General features: G+C 46.3%; 2 protein-coding genes across 6 annotated transcripts in view; one reads left to right on the top strand and one right to left on the bottom strand.

Annotated features, from left to right (window-relative positions):
- ASCC2 (activating signal cointegrator 1 complex subunit 2) overlaps positions 1 to 13,809 on the bottom strand; it is a 36,475-nt gene extending 22,666 nt beyond the window's left edge. Inside the window, exons 1-4 of one of the 3 annotated variants that reach the window (XM_062009875.1) lie at positions 13,513 to 13,809; positions 3,597 to 3,696; positions 2,379 to 2,537; positions 1,314 to 1,484 (exon numbers count right to left, since the gene is read on the bottom strand). In XM_062009875.1, the coding sequence (XP_061865859.1) occupies positions 1,314 to 1,484; positions 2,379 to 2,537; positions 3,597 to 3,696; positions 13,513 to 13,517 (435 nt within the window). In that variant the 5' untranslated portion in view covers positions 13,518 to 13,809. Of the gene's footprint in view, positions 1 to 1,313; positions 1,485 to 2,378; positions 2,538 to 3,596; positions 3,697 to 6,298; positions 6,369 to 13,512 lie in introns of those variants that run through there. The other 2 variants (XM_062009876.1, XM_062009877.1) reach the window with 2 other exon arrangements.
- Positions 13,810 to 14,166: 357 nt separating this feature from the next.
- The window catches only part of MTMR3 (myotubularin related protein 3), an 84,533-nt gene continuing 77,347 nt past the window's right edge, over positions 14,167 to 21,352 (top strand). The window contains exon 1 of one of the 3 annotated variants that reach the window (XM_062010343.1): positions 14,167 to 14,344. Coding sequence is in view for 2 of the 3 variants with exons in the window: in XM_062010346.1 (XP_061866330.1) it covers positions 14,330 to 14,344 (15 nt within the window). In the remaining variant the exon portion in view is untranslated. The remainder of the gene's footprint in view (positions 14,345 to 21,352) is intronic. The other 2 variants (XM_062010346.1, XM_062010342.1) reach the window with 2 other exon arrangements.

Genomic DNA, 21,352 nt, shown 5'->3' with positions numbered 1-21,352 from the left:
GAGCTGGAATGTGTAACCAGGCACAGGAACAGCTTAACTGGCACTGACAGTGAAAAAACACAGGCAAGGTCACACCTGAGGTTATTGGTACCCTGGAAGAGCAGAATCAAGGCACTGAATACAACTGCCCCAGTAACAAGCAAGAAGAAAACCCAGGAACTGCAGGTCTGTCCCCTGACTACTAGAACACTGTGTCAAAAAACACGTGACTCATAACACTGAAGGGATTTACTTCTTACATTGTAGATGACATAAATTCCATCGTCTTTGCCACTGAGAAACAAGCAAGCTAAAGCTTCACTTCTGATTTCCAGAAGACAAATTTGCCTGTGACAGCAAATGTGTTCAATCACAGCGAAAGGCAGTACACACATTTTCCTGCTAAAGCAGAGGGACAGGACTTAATGCTGGCTGGGTTCAATTTCTAGAACTCCTGCTGACTGCCTGCATGACAACAGACTATTCATTCTCTTCAAATTACTCAACTATAAAATGCTTTCAAATGCTTGTCTGCCTCATTGGAGTGGTAAGATTTAATCAGATCCTGGACTGAAAGACACCATAGAGGTGTCGAGTACTGTTGCTGAAGTGGTGCCAGCTGCAGGCTCAAGGATTCCTCCTACCTGTTCCTGCCCCCATCCTCCAACTCTCACCCCAAACGTCCTGAATGTTACCACTGTGATAATCAAGAGACTCAATACACCACTAAACAAAACATCATGAACCAATGAGGCTATCAAGGGAGCAATTGATAAAACACAAGGTGCCTCACTCATCCTGCCCAAAGGCCTTGTGAAGATCCCACAGCTCCTGGCAGGAGTTGCAGTCACACCACTAGGGCTGAGTATGTCTTTCAATTATGATGCCAAGAAAACAGTAATTTAGAACAATTTCACTATGTGTCCAAACTTGGGGAAAGCTCAAGGAGAGACAAGATTACACAATACTGCATGGCACAGAGGAAGTGGCACCAAGGGAGCAAACACTTGGCTACTGGTGGCCTGAAGAGACTCTGTTCCATGCAGCCACATAAGTGCAGCTTGCTCTTTCTTCACTTACAGCAATGTCTCATACCACCACACATGGCTAACCTGCTATTACTTGGTTGATTGCCTGGCCCTCCTTCCTAAGAAATCATCATAGCTCTGATACTTCAGCTCTGAGTGGTTATTACCCCCATAGGGAGAGACAGACTGATAAGAACAGCCAGGGAGAGGATCACAGTTGGACACGCAAGAAAGAAACATGACTAATTTCTCTAACCATCTTTTTTTGCTAAGCCTGGAGCACTTGCAAGACAAAGAAAGATTTACTTTGGACTCCTTGTGAGTGGACATTCTGAGGAAAGTCAGGAAGACGCTTCGATGAAGACACTTCTGCATGTCATTCACCTCTGGGTGGCAATCCAACAAGGCATCAAACTTGCGAGGGGCATAGCACAGGTAGGAATCCAGACACTTCTGAAGTGTCTCATCAAATATCACCTTGCACAAGAGAAGAAAATGGAAAAAAGGGAATGTCACACATTCATAGGTCACGCTCATGGGCAGCCCAGTTAAATCTAAAAGCTACCTAAAGCACTCAAGAGAGCTAAAAGTGTTCACATCATCAAATACAAGCAAACTCTTCAAATACACAAGGAAAAATGTAGAGGGTAATCCTACTTTCTTTGCACTCTGAGGTGCAGTAATTAAAATGTTTGACAAATGCATAATGAGCATATGGAAGTCTTTATGAAAACAATGAAAGTTTGTGGCTGTTACAAGTGCTTAAGCTATTTATGCTTGTTCTTCAGCCTGTCGTGGGTTAACTCCAGCCAGCAGCTAAGCACCAGGCAGCTGCTTGCTCACACCCCCTCAGTGGGATGGGGAGGAGAACTGGGGAAACAGTAAAACTGGTGGTTTGAGGTAAGAACAGTTTGCTAACTAAAATAAAATAAACAACAATAACAACAATAAACAAGAAAACAGAGAGAGAGAGAAATAAATCTCAAGGGAAAAAACCCAAACACAAGGCCAATGCAGTTGCTCACCATCTGCTGATCAATACATAAACAGCAATTCAACCCTCCCCACTGACTGCCCCCAGCTTCTACACTAGGCATGACACCCTATGGGATGGAATAGCCCTGGGGCTGCTTGGGCTCAGCTGTCCTGGCCATGCTCCCTCCCAGCTCCTTGTGCACCCCCAGTGCACTCACTGGCAGGGCAGGGGGAGCAGCAGAAAGGGCCTGGATGCTGTGCAGCACTGCTCAGCAAGAACCAAAACAGCCCTCTGTTACCAACATTCTCTTCAGCATCAACCCATAACATTCTAGGAAGAAAATTAACACTATCCCAGAAGAAAACAGGACAAAATGTCCACAAAACAATTACTACCTGGCACCAGAACTTGTCATGAGGCAAAGCCAGAAGCCAGTTGAGGTCATCTGCAATGAATTTTGCTCGCTCCAAGAACTCTTCCACTAAAGCAGGGTCTCTGACAACAGGTGGTGGTCTGTATAGCACAAAAGACCGATCTGCTTTTATTTCTGGGTGCTGCAGAAAGCCAAAACATTGCATTAGAAATACAGACCAAGTGACAGGAATGCCCAGTTACCATTTGCACTGCTCCCTGAATTTTAGGAAAGCAGCACAAAATTCCACTTTGATCCAACCTGACACTCAGTTCGACAGACTGACACTCAGTCTTTCAAGGCAGCAGAGATCAGTGGGTTTAGGTCCCTTTTTATCAGCAATATTTTCAGACCTTCATAATTTTGAAGATGTTCCTTGCATTCTATTAACCAAAAGTCTTGCAAAGCAATCCTCCCACTCCTTCACAATAAACATCAACAGCTTAATGTCATGCCTTTAAAATCTGGCTTACACTCTCTCTTTTTCCTCCAAACTGGTTCTTGCACAACATTCTATGGTCACCAAACAGAGAGAAGAAACATTTCACTACCCTTCCCATGGGTGACCAAACAGGCTTTGCCCAACTACTCCCAGCCTAGAATGAGAATCACATCCAGTAGTGAGCAGCAGCTTTGAGTTCTGCCTCGACCCACACATACGCCCAGGGTAAACCTCCTCAGGAGCAAGCAGCACTAACAGTAGGTCCCACTTCTGCAAGATGCCCAGAAGACTCTCCATGCCTTCTTATTTCTAGAAGGAAAGGGTTACTGTGGGCTTGATTTTCTGCAAGCTGAAGCTACAGGGTGAGAGAGGTCAGAGGATGTAGCAAGTGGGTGAACTTCTCTCAGTGCTATAGCTCAGAGCTTAACCTCATGCAGAGCTTGCACAAGCTCCCAGAGCACTCTCTCTATTGCAGAAAGGTTTATGCTATTCATCAGGTTGTTCCTTGAAACAATGAGTAGTTCTCAGAGAACAGAGTTTACTACAGATGTTGAACACAGTCAGGCTGGGGTTTGGTTTTTCTAGTGGTGAGTAAATGAAATCTCAGCTATCTGAACACACCAAAACACAAAGATGTCTAACAGGCAAGGTAACTAAGTTTCATCATATCCTGGTCTAAGGGGCAGCTTTGCCCCAGGCCTCAAGATAAGACATTTATTAAAGGTCTTGTTTTTCAGGAAAAAAAACCACACAGCTCACCAGTGCTGGTAAAGTTCTCAGTTTCCCTGTCTTGGGATCCCTTTCTGTCAACTGGAGTTCATCCAGAGGCAGTGCTGGCATCGTGATGACTCGCTCCTGTCTTCAGCAAATAGAGAAACAAAAGCAGCACAGGATGTATTTTACAAGGTCAATCAGCCAAAAACATAACAAAAGAGCATACAGTCTTACTGGAACAGACACAGTGGCTGGAAATACATTTATGCAAAGCAACTGATACACCACCCAAATGCCAAACCTGGAGGGAACACCCAAGAGCCACCTGCACACGCCTCAGAAGAAACCTGTAATGTGATGCTATGCTTTCATCCCTGTTCCTTACCAAGAGGCCACAGATACCTTCCAAGACAAGATAAAGCATGTGGGGACACTGTTTGATATGGAAGCTTGATATTTAAACCTGGATCCTGAAGAGATGGCTCTTTTGCTGCCTCTTGTAATGCTTGCAGTCTATCTCCTGATAGTATAAACTGGAGAGACAATCAAAACGCGTCCTGCCAACACATGATTAGAAGAACATTCTTGGTGCTTATGTGGCAGAATCACTCAGTACTCATCCAGACAAGGCTGCACAGGGGGAGCCTAGAAAACACAGTCTTGGTAATGGGATGTAGCTGGGACACAAAAGTTCCACTGAAACATAAGGAAAAACTCTTTCAGTGTGAGGTGAGGGAGCCCTGGCCCAGGCTGCCCAGGGAGGGTGTGCAGGCTCCTTCAAGACCCGTCTGGACACGTTCCTGTGTGACCTGATCTAGGTGGGAGCTGCTTTGGCAAGGGGGTTGAACTAGATGATCTCTAAAGGTCTCTTCCAACCCCTACCATTCTATGATCCTTTCCCCTGCCCAGTCCCACGTGCTCACAACAATCCCATTTTAATCTTCAGCAGCATTTTTAGCCTCAGAAATATAGTTGATTTCAGAAAGTTAATTGAAGTCAAACGTGAGGCTAATTCAAAATAAAGTATGTTATGTGCATTGTTCACAAAGCCATGTAAGAAAAACATGGAAAACGCAGGTTAACAGACTTTGTCATTTCCTGGGGAATTGATAGCATTATGATTGCTGCAGAATAGGACTCAAAAGTTAGGGCTAAGATCACAAGGCTCCTTACACACATATTTAACGGCACTCGCATTGCCTGGGTACAACAACCATCGAAAACAAGCAAAGTGTCTCTACAGCTGAACAAGACTGATTCAGGAGCAAGATCACAATTTAGACTGCAAGTGAAAGAGTACCAAAACATTTTGAGTTCCATAGAATTTGCCACCTTTGGATTTAGGCAAAAATTGTGTTATCTAACAGTTTAGAGTTCAATTTCAAACAAAAATATAGTAGAGCATTGCCAACACACACAGCTTAGAAAGCTTAATGGCACCTTGCCAGGGGAGTTTAAGGATTAGAATACTGATAAGAGCATTTACATTTTGTTTAATGACATACAATTTATTTGGGAAAAAAAACCCCAACCAAACAAAAACTTTTCAACAGAACAAGTCAAGCTGGGTTTTAGTCCTCATCAAATATTTCATTTGTCTCTTAAAATACCTAAAGTCATTCTGAAAACTTCATATAGAAGAGTGTGTGTGTTTGCAATGAGGAAAAAAGCTGTCAAGCATTTCATTTCAAGCCTGACAAACAAGAAGATCCAAGTCAAAAACATCTTGGAAGAGATAATATCACTGGCTAAAAGCTGTTATCTGGAGAAGAGAATACATCTGAGTGTGGAATACCCTCAACACAGAGAATCATTCCTGGTCACTGTCATATGCTTTTACCCCCAGCAGCTTTGGTCTAAGCTACAAGGACATGACTAATTAGCTGTACCCTGTGATCTCAAGTACACAGTGTAAAAGAATACAATGAACCAGACTTTTGCCAATGCTGTGGTTTAACCCCAGCCAGCAACTAAGGACTGTGCAGGACTCACTGCTCCCTGCCCTGGCAGGATGGGGAGGAGAAGCGGGGAAAAAGAAAGTAAACCTTGTGGGTTGGTATAAGAGCAGTTTCATAACTGAAATAAAAGAGACTAATAATAATGAAGAGAATAATAACAAAAAAGAGAAATAAACCCCAAGAAAGAGCAGTGATGCCCAGTGCTGTTGCTCACCACCCACTGACTGCTGCCCCAGCAGTGACCAGCTGCATCCCACCAGTTTCTATACTGGGAATGACACCCTATGGGATGCAATAGCCCTGGGGCTAGCTGGGCTCAGCTGTCCTGGCCATGCTCCCTCCCAGCTCCTTGTGCGCCTCCTGGCTGGCAAAGCACAGAGAACTGAAAAGACCTTCACTTAGGATGAGAGTTACTTAGTGACAACTAAGCCACTAGTGTGTTATCAACATAACTATCAACCTGAACCCAAACCACAGCACTGCCCCAGCTACTGTGGAGAGAACCGGGTCTGTCCCAGCTGCACCCAGGACACTCCCCTGCCCTGCCTGCTGCTCCAGGAGCGAGTGAGCTGCTGGTGGAATCAGAGGCACCAAATCTGACACCAGTTTAACAACTATGCCCCCGCCCCCCCAAGCCATGGCCCCACGCCCTGCCTCCGCCTTAGCAGGCCCCGCTCAGGCCCCGCCACCCTGCCCGGCCGCAGCCACGTCCCTCAGGCCCTGCCGCAGCCGCTGCCCTGCCACGGCCACCCGCCCGTGCCCGCCGCGCCTCGCCGCAGGCTCCGTTACCGGCAGCCACGTCCCAGCCGCACCACGCTTCCGCAGCCAAGCGGCCTTTCCGGTGCCGAGCGGAAGAGCCCGGGCTGGGGACGGCCTGGCCCGGGCCCGCCCCCGCCCCCGCCGCCGCCGCGGGGCTGTGTCCGTGCCGAGGCTGCGAAGGGCCGCGCTGCGCCCGCCGCACCGGCGGCTCTAACCCCCGGCATCCTGCGCGGGGTCTGTGGTTAGGGTGACGGAACCAGACGTCGCCCGGCGAGGGGCAAGAGAGCGTGTGGCTGCAGGGCTGCTCGCCTTGGGAAGCGAGGCAGCTGGCTCCGTGCCTCACCTTCTATAAGGGACAGCGGGAAGGGGACCGCGGGGGCTGGGGGCTGGCACAGCCCCCCACGCTGTGGCCCTCGGCTTTGCCTTCTGCGAAGGCTGACGCTGCAGGACAAACGTAATTCTCGTCAGTTAACAGCAGCACGATTGATGTAAGGACGGGTGAGGTCAGTGACCCTGACAGCACGCAGAACCCCAGGCACCTGGCAAGCCCCGGCCTGTGGGACGACAGGGTGTGCTGGGGGGGTCTCAGGTCACCTCGGCTGTAGGGAACTCCCAAACCTAGGCCAGATTGCAGGTTTAGATGGTTTAGCCTCAAACAGAATCGATGCCATGCCCTCTGTGGATAATTAGGAACAAGGCTGTGCCAAGATTCCATCAATGGGTTGGGTTGGAAGGGACCTTAAAGATCATCCCATGCCAGCCTCCACTACGGGCAGGAGCACCTCCCACTAGGCCAGGCTGCCTGGGACCAGTCATTTTGGCCATTCTTTTGCCACACCTTGACTGGTTTTTCAATTAAATATTCATGATTGCTGTTTCTCAAACATCTCCACACAAGCCAAGCCCTCGGCCTGCAGCCCCTCCAGCAACACCCTGCGCACAACAGCCTACCGGAACAAAATGATGTCAGACCCAAGGTTTGCTCTGGCTGTTCAGCAGTGGATAACATTTGGCAACTCAAACAGGATTCCTTTGATTACCCGCTGTGGCCACCTTCCCCTGAGCAGTGGTGGCCAGGCCCCAAGTGCCTCAGTGGGCTGCAGATCTGTCATGGAGCTGTTTCGAGTCACTACACCTCTTTTTCAGGTTACTGTTTGTTACCTGTGTGATTTCCTAAAAGTTCCTAAAGGAACTACTGGAACCTCTGCTTTAAACTCTGTTGAACTGAGTTAAGGAATGATATCTATACAGATGATTTGTACACATTAAGTTTCACCTGGCAAACAAAAAGCACACCCCTTCACCTGTACACAACATGCCAGACCTTTGGCACTTCACAGAATCAGAGATCATTAGGGTTGGAAGAGACTTTTAAGAGCATCGAGTCCAACCACTCTCCTCACACTGCCAGGACCATCACTAACTCACTCAATGGCCCTCAGCACTACATCCAATTGTGTTTTGGATATCTCCAGGGCTGGGGACTCCCCCACCTCCCTGGGCAGCCTGGCACAGGAGCTGACAACCCTCTCAGGGAAAAAGTTCTTCCTCAGCTCCAATCTAAATCTCCTCTGGCACAATTGGAGGCTATTTCCTTTCTTCTTGTTGCTTGTAGCATGGGAGCAGAGACTGACCTCCCCTGTCCACAACCTCCTGTCAGGGAGTTGCAGAGAGTGCTCATGTCTCCCTTCAGCCCCCTTTTTCCCAGGCTGAACACTCCCAGGGCCCTCAGCTGCTCCTCAATCAGACTTGTGCTCCAGCCCCATCCCCAGTTTTGTCGCCTGTCTCTGGACACTCTCCAGCACAGGAAAGCCTGAAGGACCATCATTTCTAAACACACTTCAAAAATAGAAATCAAATGAAAGAATTATGACCAGAGGAAAAGGACAGTGTGATCTGAAACCAGACACAACCATTGTACTACACTGCAAAGTTGTGCAAATCAGCCATTGTATTTTCTAAGCAGATGAAGTGCAGTTACAGTCATGGCTCAGTGTAGCAATTGTTCAACCCAGTTCTACTTTTTTCCTTCTTTATATTTTATCTTAATGAGATCTACATTGGCTTATCAGGGACTAAGGGAAGTTCTAAGCCTTCCACACCATGTTCTTGACAGCCACAGTGACAGAGGTATTATCATTAAACTATTGACCTAATGCATCCTAACCTTTCAATTTCCCATCACTTTCCCTTTAACTACCCCTAAATACATTCTTAGCTTAAAGCCTCATCACAGGGTATTTTTTATCTTGGTCACTAATGAAAGACACCAGGGATGGCCCAAGATACTTCTTAGTTACATGACATTGCACCTGGGCAGGGGCAGAACAGCAGTTGCCCCTAGAAGCTTCGGACTCAGCATTCACCTGCCCAGAGGAGTGATGGAGTTGCTCAGCTTCTGGGAGCTTTGACATGTGAAATGCTGTGGGTGGGAACTCTCTCCCCTGCCACCAGCACACAACAGCAGGCACCATCCTGAGCAGGCTACCAGTGTGTTCCTACAGGAAGGAATTACCACTTCAGATAATCAGTTAAAAGAATATCATTTCTCCTCTGCTCCTCCAGGCAGACAGCTCCTTAGCCTCTCACTACCTGGTGTTTCTGTTTCATATGACAGGATAATAACAATTATCCAGCTTCAGGAGGAAGGATCTTAGGTGCTTATTAAGAAAAATACATATGCTTTATTATTAAAAGCATTTTCAGGCAGCATTGTTGTAGCAACACAGCATGTGACACAGCTTGAAGTTGTGTCAGTTAACTTCTCCCAGTAAAAGACATGCTCAGCATAAACTGCTTTGAACAGCTTAACTTGTTTTTAGCTTGCTAGGCACACAATATGGATTACTAGTCCTTTAAAGTACAATAAATTAATAAAAGCAGACAGAAAACAGCACTCCCAAACACTGTGTCTACACCAAACTGCTGGCATATCTTCGATATTGATGCCTTCAGCTTCTATTTCCCAGTACAGAAGTGCTTTGCACAAACAAGATATCATCCATCATTGGAAGAGCAATGCTCCTGCTCACCAACCCGAGCACAATTGCTATGTTCAATACCTATCCTGTAATGCAGCACTGCTCTGCCTCTCACAGTCAGGTGCAGCATGTCTCTGGTGGATCTGCTGGATGGAGCTGGATTCTCCTGTGCTCAGCCTCACGTGCCCTTGCAGAGCCAGGCTCACATGGCTGTGCTCCACAGTTGTTCTTAGGATTTGCTCAACTTAAAGTTCTCCAAGTTGCCCAAAACTTCATATTTGATTAGTCCTGTAATTATCACCTTGATGTGTAGCCATAGCCAAGACAGCTTCACTGTGCTAGCTTCCCTTCACTAATAGTCCATCTTGGTCTAAAACAGGCTTATTACAAGAAAAATACACTAAAGTGAGGACACTGGAAAATGTTCTGACAAAAATGAGATGGATGTAATACAAATCTCATCATTTTCAAATTATTCTCCTACTTTTCAAGGGAATGAGTCAGAGTTTTTAGGCTCCATCAGAATGACTGACAAGAGTGGGTGCCTCTCACCTGGGACATTTTAACCAGGGGTGGCCTTATGCTGTGCCGACCCTGATGTCCTCATCCATCACCTGCCATTTGGATTAAAAGGACAATGAACTTGCTGCCTGTTTGATGGGGGCAGAAAGAATGGAAGTGCCTACATGAGGAACACAGTGTGACCACCGTGGTTAGAGATGGGGCTGAGCACAGCATTCTGGCCAGGCATTCATGAAAAGAGTAAAATGAGTAAAACATCCATGTGTGGAGAAAGATGAAAAAACACAAACAAAATGTGAGAGAAAAGATGCAGGGAAATGCTTTTGGGTAGAAAAATGGACAAAGGCAGTCTGGAGTCCTGAGAAAGGACATTACCCCTTGTTCTTACAGAATCAGGACTTGGTGTGGTTTTTTTCTGACATATCTGACCTTGCCATTGGTTTCTCACCATACCAGAAACAGCCCACAAAGCCCAAGTTTGGCTGTTTGGATCACATGAAGTGTACTAAAGGTTATTGGATGGTGACAGGGGCAGGAAAGTGCCCGACACACGTCTGGTTTAGGTGTGGATGGCTCAAAGATTGCACCTCATGGAGAGTTTGGGCACAAGGTCCCACCTGCTGTGGAAAGATGGTGTGAGGGCTGAGGGTGTGATGATCCTGAACAGGATGCTGCCAGCCTCCACCAAGACCACATGTAGATTTCAACTGTGTCCTTACTGAATACAGCCAATGACTCAGATGACATTTGAATTGTGACTGCAGCCCTAATAGTATCTTTCCATATCAGGCATCCCTCTTCTTTTCACAAGAAGCCAACTAGTAACTTGATGGCTGTGGTTCAAACAGTAAGAGAGGTTTGGAAAGGACTTGTTGAGTCTTTAGGGTCAGCTCTGAGCTGTTGGTGGCAAATGCATCAGGGTACAGCAACTCTGGAAAGGATGACCTAGAGCCTCACGACTTGAGCTCTTGGAAGCTCTGGTGTTCTCATGTTTCAGCCCAGACTTTTCATGGCCATCGGATACTTGTTTTCTTTATACTAACATTACCCTTGCTCTTAAGGGAGAAGTGTTTACTTCTGTGTTTACTTCCTGAAGTTTCATAGAGAATGACTGTACCCTTCACAGCTTTCTTTGTTTTTTTTGGGGGGGGCTAAACAAATTATTTCAAGATCCCTGCGTAGGAGAAAATGAGGATTACAATGTAATTCTTCTACAGTCACATTTTAGGTTTGTGTCCCTTGATGAAAAGTGACTAGAGGTACATGTATCATTCCAGAGAAGGCTGCATCAGAGCTTGGTATAATGGTATTAACACTTTCTGCTTCTCCTGGAAATACCTCTGTTCATATGTGCTTTTCATCAGAGCTGCTGCATATTGGGAGTTTGCAGTCATCTTGAGATCAACAAATACACCCAGATTTTTACCTTCTTTTGTCATTTCCAACTGATGAGCTCCCAGTTTGCTGCAGAGATTCTTGTTAGCAATTCCCAAGTTCATGACTTTGTACTTTCCACTATTCAATTTCATCCCATCTCCAGTGTGCCAGCACTTGATGTTATCCAGCTCTTCCAGCAATACAGACATTCCCTCAGCACCACTGGTGTCTCCCAGCTCTGTGCCATCAGCTCACTCCTACCTTTTGTTCCAAGGCCTGTCTGAGAAATACTGTGCAAGATCAAAAGAACATTAAGACATGGTCCTGGTGCTCTGAGAGGGGCAGTCAGGGATGCTGTTGAGAGAGAGCATTGGAGCCCAGTCACTTGCAGCTCTCTGCCCATGGTTGAGGAGACTTCCCTTCCCTGTCTGTGGAGCTATTTTTTAAATAAACCTGCTCTCCATTGATTTATTGAATACATTTTTCAACCTACTGACAGTCTCCAAGTCATTTCTTAAGGAGCTCAGCTCCACCTTTCCACTCAAAGTGCTGTTATCTGTCAGTAGCTGGCTTCTCACCTACCAAACAGCTCCCCAGATGAACCACACATTTGTCATGTGGCTTTTTTTTTTTGGAATGCCTTATGAAATCCAGTTAGATGAAATCTATTCTATATGCATTGTCTAGAAAACAATTATCAAAGGTATAATCTTAGTAAAATGCAACCTATAGTAAAGCTGTGTGCACTTCCAGTTTTTTTCCACTTACTTGTCTGTCCCCAACTACTCTTTCCTTTACATTTTTTTCCTAAGCTTTTAATGTTCTTGAGGTCAGACTAACAGGTGTCTGAATGACTGCATTGCTTTTCTTCCTCCTGCTTAAAACCAGCTAGTGCTTCAGGAGTCCATTGGAATTTGTTACCATCCCTCAGCTTGGCAAATTAAAAACTTGATACTGTATGTGAGGATCTGTTCCAGGTCCAGCAAAAGTGTAGGCTTGAGAACACCTCGTTCCCTAAGCTGTGTCAGGTTCTCACAGGTCTCACTCTCCCTTTGGGTACAGCAATTTCCATTTCCATAAAATAATTCTCATTAGCTATCATCCTTTGCCCCAGTCATTGTAGAAAATAGAGGGAAAAGTCATTTAAGATGGGGCCATATTATTAAAAAAGAGAGTGGAACACAAGAAATGGAGACACTCAGAACATAAGATATGGAAATCTGTGCAATGTATTTAACCTTATCCATAAAGATAATGTGAAAGAAGACAATTTGTGTCACTGAAACAAGTAGCTGGGAATGCACAGCTTTCCCTGGCACAGTGATGGCACTCCAGCTAGTTCCCTCTCTTTAAAAACCAGAAGGAGTAACCAGCAGGTTCTGCTGTACAAAAGCCCTGGGTCTCCAGGATTGGGCTTCAAGAAGTGGGTCACATTTGATCTCTGGCAAACTGCAAAGCAGAACCATTTAACAGGGACCTTTCCAAATGCATATTCTGACTCCTCATGTTGTTGACACACATCCTTTTCAGGTGCAACTACACCATCTGAACATTTACTCAGTGCTTTTGGGTATAAACAGGCCAGAGATCCTGTTTTTCCCTTCAGTTACCTGTATTTCTTCCAAAGTTCCTCTGAAGGTACATATTGACTTTCAGATCACATTTGCATTCAGATGATGGCTTGTTGTTGGAAAAATCTCTTTACAGGGTCTGATTAACTTCCTTTCAAATGTTTACTGTCCCTGACCAAGGGAGCGAAACTAGAAACCAACTCACGGTGTGGCTTATAGCTGAGTTTAACCACAGGATGCTGTATTTTGTATTGTTCTCTCTGAACATTAATGCTACTTCTAGCTTCAAGATGACTTAATGACAGACTGAAGTCCATCTGTTACAATGACTAGCCTTGGCCTCAGAGGGAGAGTCCTGTGGATAATTTTGGAGTGCATTTTATAGTTACTTGCAAGCAAGCATTTCATTTCAGATCAAGGCGAACACGAGGAGCAGGTGGAAGTATCTCTCAAAAGTACAACCTGACCTACATACGCTATTGTAAATTAAAGATACGTGTAAGAAGAAAGCACTAATGATCAAGCATGGTTGCAACTAAACCCAGATAGAAATCTTGCTGCTGAAAAGGAACTCCAATTGCACAAGGCTTAGTTAAAGCTTCATTTTGGAAACTGCACTGCTTCCTGCCAACTGTACCCTGCTACCTCCGACACTGCTGCCATTTGCCTCTCAAACTTTCTTGTGCCTTTCTGTTGCTTAACGCCCATAACCCTTTTGCTTTATCGCTTGTCTCTCCATTTCCATGTATTTTTTGGCTCTCATGCCTTGTGTTGGCTCTCTGCTCTCCATTACCTCATGCTCGAGGAGCTGTGAGCTGCTCAGGGTGGCTTGGATGGTGCATCTACTGATGGCAGGAGGCCACACATGTTCTTACAGCTGAGCTGAATGTCACAAGAGCAAAGGAGGAAAGCTTCAGACAGAAGGCCTTGTGCACAAGGGTAGCTTTTATAGTCAGGGTGTTTCTCCAAGAGACAAAAGGGCTTTGGAGGACTCCAGAGGAGGATCCCAGGACTGCAGGCCCCCAGATGCTGTAGGAAGCTGGCAGCCCTTGGCTCGCAGAGTTCCTTGGCTCCCCTCAGGACCCAGCTCCATCCTGCCTCCACATATTACCTGCCTGACAGGTTGGCCGAGATGGCCACAAAACCATCTCCCGAGACACCGGCTGTCCCACCGCATCGCACCTCCTGCGTCAGCACGGCTGAGCGCCGCCGAGAGCCTCGGCCTTAGCCTGCTGCGGGCGGTTCAGCACCTCTACAGGGCTATAGAAGAAGAAAGGCGGCAGTCCCCGTCACCTACTGAGGGAGAGCGGCTGCCGGGCTCTGGGGACGGCCGGCGCTCCGTGAGGCGCTGCCCGCGGCCGCGTCCCGTCAGGGCGGCGGGAGGCGGGAGGCGGGAGCGGCGCGCGCCCGGCCCCGCCCCGCGGAGCGCGGCGGGGGGAGGAGGGGGAGGTGGCGTCGGGCGCGCGCGTAGCCCCGCCGTGCCCGCGTCCCGTGCGGCCGCCATGTTGTTGTGGCTGTGAGCGGCGGCGGAGGCAGCCAGGAGCCCAGCGACCCCGGCCCAGGCAGGAGGCCGCGCCCCGGGACGGGGTGTGTGGGGGGGGCTCCGCGCCATGCCCTGCCACGCGGTAAGGAGCCGGCTGGCGCGTCCGGGCTCGCCCGGCGTCTTTGCGGGACGAATGGGCCGGGCTGCCGGGCCGGGGCCTGGAGGAGGGCGGCCGGGCTGTCAGCTGCGGGGCCGCGGCCCGGCACGCCCCCTCAGCCAGCGGGGAGAGGGGCGGCGGCGGAGACCCGGCGCCGGCTTCCTCCGCTCCGCTGTGCGCGGCCGTCGCGGGAGGCGGCGGCGGGCTGAGGCGTTCTGCCGGCACGGCGGCCGGGGGCGGCGGCCTCCTCCTCCTCCTCCCCCGGCGGGCAGCGATGCCGTCCCGGGCCTGTCGCCGAGGGACCGACGCTTCCCTTCCCTGTGTGACTCGGGCTGCCGGGCAGGGGAAGGTGGTCTCCTCGCCGGGTCGCCGCTGCTGTCCGTGGCCTGTGGGCCTCGCCTGGCGCCGGCCGCCTCTCTGCCCGTCCCGCGGGGGTGGTTGTCTCCCTGTGGCACGGGCAGCTGAGCCGAGCGATCGCCTCATACCGCTGGCAGCCGTAGTGCCGTAGTTCGGCTTCTCCCGCTGCTTTGGCCGCGGTATCGGTTGTGTTTAACTGTCCTTGTGCTTAGAGCAACACTCCCGTTCTTTTTATTAGTGGGGCTTGTTATGGCTTTTTATTTACGAACTTTTGGGGCCTTAGTAGTGCCTCTTCCCCATGTTCCTCTTAACAATATGAGCAGATGTTACTCTTCTCTGGTAGGTGGTGTTTCCCCCACACAACCAGTTGCCCCCAACATGGAATTTAAGGTTTTGCATTGATCTTCTTCCCTCTTCTGTTCATGCTTTTAAGGAATGTTGTGTTATCAGCAGATGAGACCTCATGTTCCTTCACATCTCTCTGTACAGGAAACCAATTTCTTTCCTTTTCATGCACACTTCCCTCCCTGGGGGCAAGGCTGGGTACGAGTTTGTAATTCTTGCAGACTTCAAATCTGATAGGCACTCCTCCTGTGTGCTTCACCTGTTTCTTTTCTTGTGTCATGAGCCCATGTAACCATGTGCAGTAAGGCTTTCTTGTAGAAGACAGGAGCTTGTTTAGTGAATCATGTCAGGTAGTGCTGAGTGTAGTGGTACAGCCTGGCTTTATGGTGAATATAAAGGCATATTCAAATGCCTAGATGAGTCTTTTGCAAAGTGATGGTTGTGTGACTGAAGGAACTATAGCAGATTTCTTGTAATACCTGTCATGCTCGTAAGCTTTAGATAAAGGGCTGAGGTGCCTTTATTAAAGCATGTGCTGTAGTATTTGGAAACTAACTCTTTTGATGGAGATGAAGGAGTTTTTGAGGAGTGTTTGCAGATAGTTTGAGGAGAGGAGGCTGACATCTGATACCTGCCTTGCTTCAGCTGTTACTGATTACAGTGGCTTTTGGAAGACAGAAAAAGTGCTTTCTTTCATAGTACAGGAAATACTGTGAACTTTTAAGTGTTGAAAACCTCTGCAGGTAAATACAGGTGGGACATGGGGTTTTGAAGTTCTCCAGTGACAAGTGTTTCTGTGTGCCTGCTTTGGAGTTTTGGGGGAGAGGGAGCAAATGTGCAGAAAGAGTAATATTGAGGAGTGTCAGTTTCTGGAAGTAGGGCACTAAAAGATGCCCTGCTTCAAAGTATAGGAGTGATATGTTGAGAATCACACTTAGAACTCTTGCAGGCAGTGTTATAGGTACTTATCTAGGATACTGTTCATATCCATTACAATAGTTGTACTAGAAATTATTGAAGTGTCAGTGTTAGGCTGCTGAAGTAGTATGCTGTGCAACCCACAAATAATACCAGGTAGGTGGAATAGGTCAGCTTGACAAGCACTTTTTTTTTTTCCTCTGTAAATGTGGCCATGCACAGCTGGAGGAGATGGAAATTCAGCATGCCCAAGCTTCTGAAGATAAAGGATACAATATTTTACTTCAGATCTCATTCCACCTACATGCAGCCCAGGATGGTGGAGAGAAATATGTTGTCAGCCTTTCAAGAGTAGGAGGAACATGGCTATGCAGTGCTTTGCTGGCAGTTAACCCGTAAGAAAGGAGTAACTTAAGGAGATGGGTGTTGTTAGGCTGCTGGGGTAATGGGCAGAAGCCTGTCAAATTTGTTGTAGCAAGGAAAATGGAATTGTCTCTGGAGTGAATCAGAAGAACTGGGCTAGCACAAAGCTTGATCTTTTCACCTGCAGAGGTGAAAGGCATGTGATGGCTGTTTCTGCTCTGGTAGCTTCCTACTGGAATGTGTAACTGGATATAATGAGATAGGACTCTTCTTCTTGGTATCAATGGTGTCTTGAAGAGCACACGACTCCAAATAGTGCATTAGTGCTTAACAAATATTGTAAACTAGAATTAAAGGTCCAGGTACTTAAATTCACACTTGCTTCATGCTTGTTTTCATTGACTGAATCAAAATAAGTTTTGTTTCTTTCAGAGTAAGCTTCTAAGTACAAAATTATCTAAGCCATAGTGTGCAACTGTTCTGCATTTGCCTCTGGCTTGAGTAGCTGGTTGTGTAAAAATCTGCCAGTTATTTGTCAGAGTTAAAACCCTTCTGGGATCTGAGCTTCATAACTGGTAATTCCATCCCTCTTCTAGATATTGGTGCCATGATTTCCCAGCACTGTCAGGAAAACTTTAGGAAAGTGCCTAGCACTCAAGCCATGCTGTAGTTCTTGTGAACTGGCTGGGTTGCCGAAAGATAACTTTATGGAGCTTCAGAATTTCAGGGTGATTGAGTGGCTTGCATGAAAGACCTAAAAGCGAATTTAGTGCTCATTCAGGAATTTGAAATACTGACTTTTTACCCAGGGTTCCCATGCTAGTAAAGAACTGAAGGCCTCAGCTCCTAATGGATTCTACTGCCCTGGATGTGTTAATCCTGAACAGTGCAGGATTGCTCTATCCATGCATGTCAGCTCCTTGTGTCTGCTGCTTGTGGGATGGGCAAAGTTCACATGCTGCAGCATCCTTTAATGTCAGCTGGCCTTATTTAGAATGTAGATGGTAACAGAAACATATAAGATTTTGTCTCCTTTTTTTGAGGTGAACAATTGGGAAGGACTGACAGAATGGACTTTATGCTGTAGAAATCTAATTGTAAGCCAGTCTGAGTAGCCCAGACCTGATCTTCCCCTTGTCCGATTAATGTAGTGACTCTGGGTGATAATGTTATGCCGTAAGAAAGGCCTCAAGTTGGTCTCTGCTGATCAGAACTAGAGGGAAGAGCAGCCTGTAGCAGCAGGGAAGAAGTGCAGTGTTATCTTGTTGAAGCCAGTGTTACCTTTCACCTTTAGGTTGTTGTGAAGTGTCTGGATTGTGTTGCTTGTGAGGTAGAAGTGCTCTGCTCAGTAGCAATATGCACCTGGAAGTGCACTTGAAACAGTAGCACCACACCATGCAAAATGAGCTAGAGAGGAAGAGAGAAGCAGAAGGCTTTCTGGAGTGTTAATTAAAATAGGTAAGCCATTTCTGGAGTTAGTGATGTCCATCACAGAACACTGTTTTTAAAGGCTTAACTTAAAATATAGTTGCTGATTCCAAGCTTTGGTTCATCTTCTGAAACATCTGATTTCTAATTTTAATCTAAAGTTAGAGGGGAGGCTGGACTAGGTGATCCCTAAAGGTCCCTTCCAACCCTTACCATTCTATGATAGAGAGCTGCAATTGGTGTGTGTGAATGCAGCTGCAAGTTAAGCTGTTAACTGGAAGTATACTCTAGGTCTGGCTGGGGGCAGCTGACTGCTTCAGACGTGTTTTTCCTCCTTACAGCTGTTACTGTTGAAAATACAACAACAATAACAACAAAATAAGCTTAGTATGATCCAGTTTCTCTGAAAGTTGTGTGTGTATATACATATGCATCAATGAAGCAGCTAATGACGCTGTAATAGCTGTCGTGCAGGTGATGGAACACTTGCAAACCCTGAGGAGGGGAAAAAATACCTCCAAGCTGTCAAAAAGAGTGCCTAAATAGGTGATTCTTGGTCTCCCTTGCCATTGTTGGATTTAAGAAGACTTGAAATTGGCTGGCTATGAAGTGATACTGCAACTGAACTTGCACGAGTTGCTGTGTTGAAGTATTACTGCTTTTGAAAGCTATTTTGAACAACTTTAATTTTAGAGAAATTAGTCTGTTTTTCTTCTTGACTAGGAATGAAGGGAGAAGCTGTACAGCAGCACTGATAGGACAGCTTGTTGTATAAGCCACCAGTCGTGCCGATAATGAAATGCATCCTCAGTAACACATGCTGATAGATCTTTAATATTAACCCCCTTTTTTTTTTTTTTAGAGAAGTTAAATATTGAATTGCAAATACGTTGTAACTTTGCAGTTCGGTGTTAGTTGAAAGAGGACAGAACTTCAAAGAAACCAATCCTTAGAGAAGTACCAGCAGATGAAAAGCAAAGCAAGTTTGCTCAGCACATCTCACTGTTGTTTCGGCGTTCACTGTGATGAACATGAAGTTGGGTATGCTGTTGATGGCTTTCATCTGAGATGCTGGTGTAGCTGATGTATTTACTGACTTTTGTGGCATTGGTTCTTCATCAAATTATTCTCCATGGTCTGAATATCATGATGATGGTCGTCTTCAGTGTTCCAAGCTATTTGTCTCGTGAGACACTAGTGCTAGCTGTGAAACCAGAGTTTAGCTTGGAAAGTTACACTGTTACCTATGCTTGAAGCTGAAATGAAGTCAGACACTTAGTGTAATCTCTGGCTACTTGGGAAGAGCTGTGTACTTATGGAAGAGCAGTTGGAACACATCTGAGAGAGCTGTAACAGAGAATGTTCAAATGTTTGACCTTCTGAGACTGGACAGCAGGGCAGGCTGGCATGGGCCTCAACTTCCAGAGCATGGCCTAAAAGACAGTGACTATCCATGTATGAAAGATATATGTTCACTACTTGAACTTCAGTATTTACCTGTCACCTTCCTTCCTGTTATGTATCGTTATCTCAAGCTGTTTGTTCTGTGCTACCCTCCGTTTGATTTTAGTCCTATTGCTCCCGCGTTTTCTGCAGGGTGACAGTTTTCATAGGGTTGGATGAGGCTTCTCTGCTATCTCCTCTAGTGTAGTGGCTCATGCATACTACTGGGGTGAGTAAGTGGAAGCCTCCAGTGTGAGAAGAGCTAGAAAGCCCTTCTACTTCACAGTCAAGTACAGGAAAGTCAAAGCTCATATAGTATTGTCTTTTTAATCTGACAGAGCTCTAGGATAAGAAGCTGTGATTGCATTTTAACTTGGTTACAGGAAGAATCAGTTTAAATGTGCTTTTTTAATCTGCTGGATTAGGTCCCTGAGAAGGCTCAGGTTGATCAGAATACCTACGGATCCTGTGGGGTAGAAGCAGGTTTAGGTACTTGGTTTCTTGAGCTGGGGCAGATGCATAGTAACCACAAAGCTGAATGTGCCTGGGGCATGTTGCATATCTTAAGGTTTTTTTGTCTTGGTTTAATTTCAGGATTGAAGTTATTCTCTACAGGGACTGTCTCTAGCAGTATCCTGTTTTGCTTAGGCCTTACTGGGAAATGAATTGGAAAAGGCTTTTTCTACTATCATCTCAAGCTTCCTACTTTTCAAGGAAACAACATTGTCCAAGTAACTTATAACCTGTATGTGCTTCTCCTCGTGCTGGAAGTAGACGGTCCCTACAGATGTCTACCAAAGGCTCCCTTATTTGAAGTCTTTCTTTCTCTATTTTAAGAGTGTGGCAAGACTTTAATTGGGCAAAACCAATGAAAAGTGCTATATCATGCTTTAACTGAGATTTCTAAACCCAATATAGCTAGGAATAGAGATCTTAGGGTGCCTGCCTGTGTGGCAAAGTCTCTTGTGTGTACAAGTCTAATAGTCTCTTTAAGTATTTTTGATCTGGTATTATACAAGGTTTATTTCCCACAACACAATCAGTATGGGTAGAAGTAATACACTTCAGGTCGAATTTGTGGAGGAACTGCTGCATTGCTTTAATTAAGTCATAATTTTTCTTTCAAATACCAAAGATTTATGCACTGGCATAGACCTTATTTATAGAAACACTGTTAGAACCGTTTTCTGTCACTTTTTTGTGTGCCTCATTTGCTCCTCCAACTTTGGGCCTGGAAACCAGGGCTATAATCAAAGCATTAATTCTCTAGTGTTACCTGAAAGGATGGAGCTTCGGGAGGAAATAAAAAGTTTCTCTTTCCCTGTGCCATTTAAAAGAGGGTTTTGACTTCTATATCAACTGGGAAAGGGCAGGCTCTTGACAATGAGAGTGTTTTCTCTAGTGCTGCTTCCTCTGTGTGTGGAAGTGCCTGAGGAAAGCTGCTCTCAGCCACCTGTGTGAGGAGCAGACAAATGCCTGGCTGCATGCTGAAAGGCGCTGGGTGAAATCGAGCCAGCGAAGACAAGACACTTGTTTGGCATTTTGACTACCCTTGGAGAGCACAGCAAAGGCAGGGCTTGCCTGCAGGGCTTGTGGTGCTTGCTATCTCCCAGCTCACCCCTGAAAGCTGTCTTTTATGTAGGGGAGGATGTGGATCGTGAGCTTTTCCCATCCTGTGAGTATGACTCCTCAGTGTCTCTGTGGTTTAACTGTTCTAGGCAAGATGGGTTATCTTTTTGTGTGTTTCTCTACAGCTGGTGGCAGGATTTCAGAAAGTAGATGGGAAATAGGATCTTTCCTTGAGTCTTTCTGTCATGTAGAGTTTAGCACCTGCTAGTTCCAGACTACTGGAACTTCACTTTTGGTGATTTAGTTGCTAGAAACTGTAGTTGTATTGAAGAGTGAAACTAAAGGCTGAATTAAAGAGTAACAAAGATTGAACACACAGATATTGGGAACAATTTATTTGTATGTACTGGAACTGCTGATTTCTGTGGAGTTACAGTAATTTTGACATCTTACAGTAGGTGGTACACAGACAACTTTCAGTACTTTAGAATTGAAGCCTCAGTTTTGTTGTAGAGATGTGAGAATGATCCAATCTGCTAGTTGATCTAATATTAAGCTCTTCCCTATGAC

This window comes from Colius striatus, chromosome 17 (genome assembly GCF_028858725.1).
Source record: "Colius striatus isolate bColStr4 chromosome 17, bColStr4.1.hap1, whole genome shotgun sequence".
Classification (NCBI taxonomy): Eukaryota; Metazoa; Chordata; class Aves; order Coliiformes; family Coliidae; genus Colius; species Colius striatus.
This window is presented reverse-complemented; position numbering and strand designations above follow the sequence as displayed.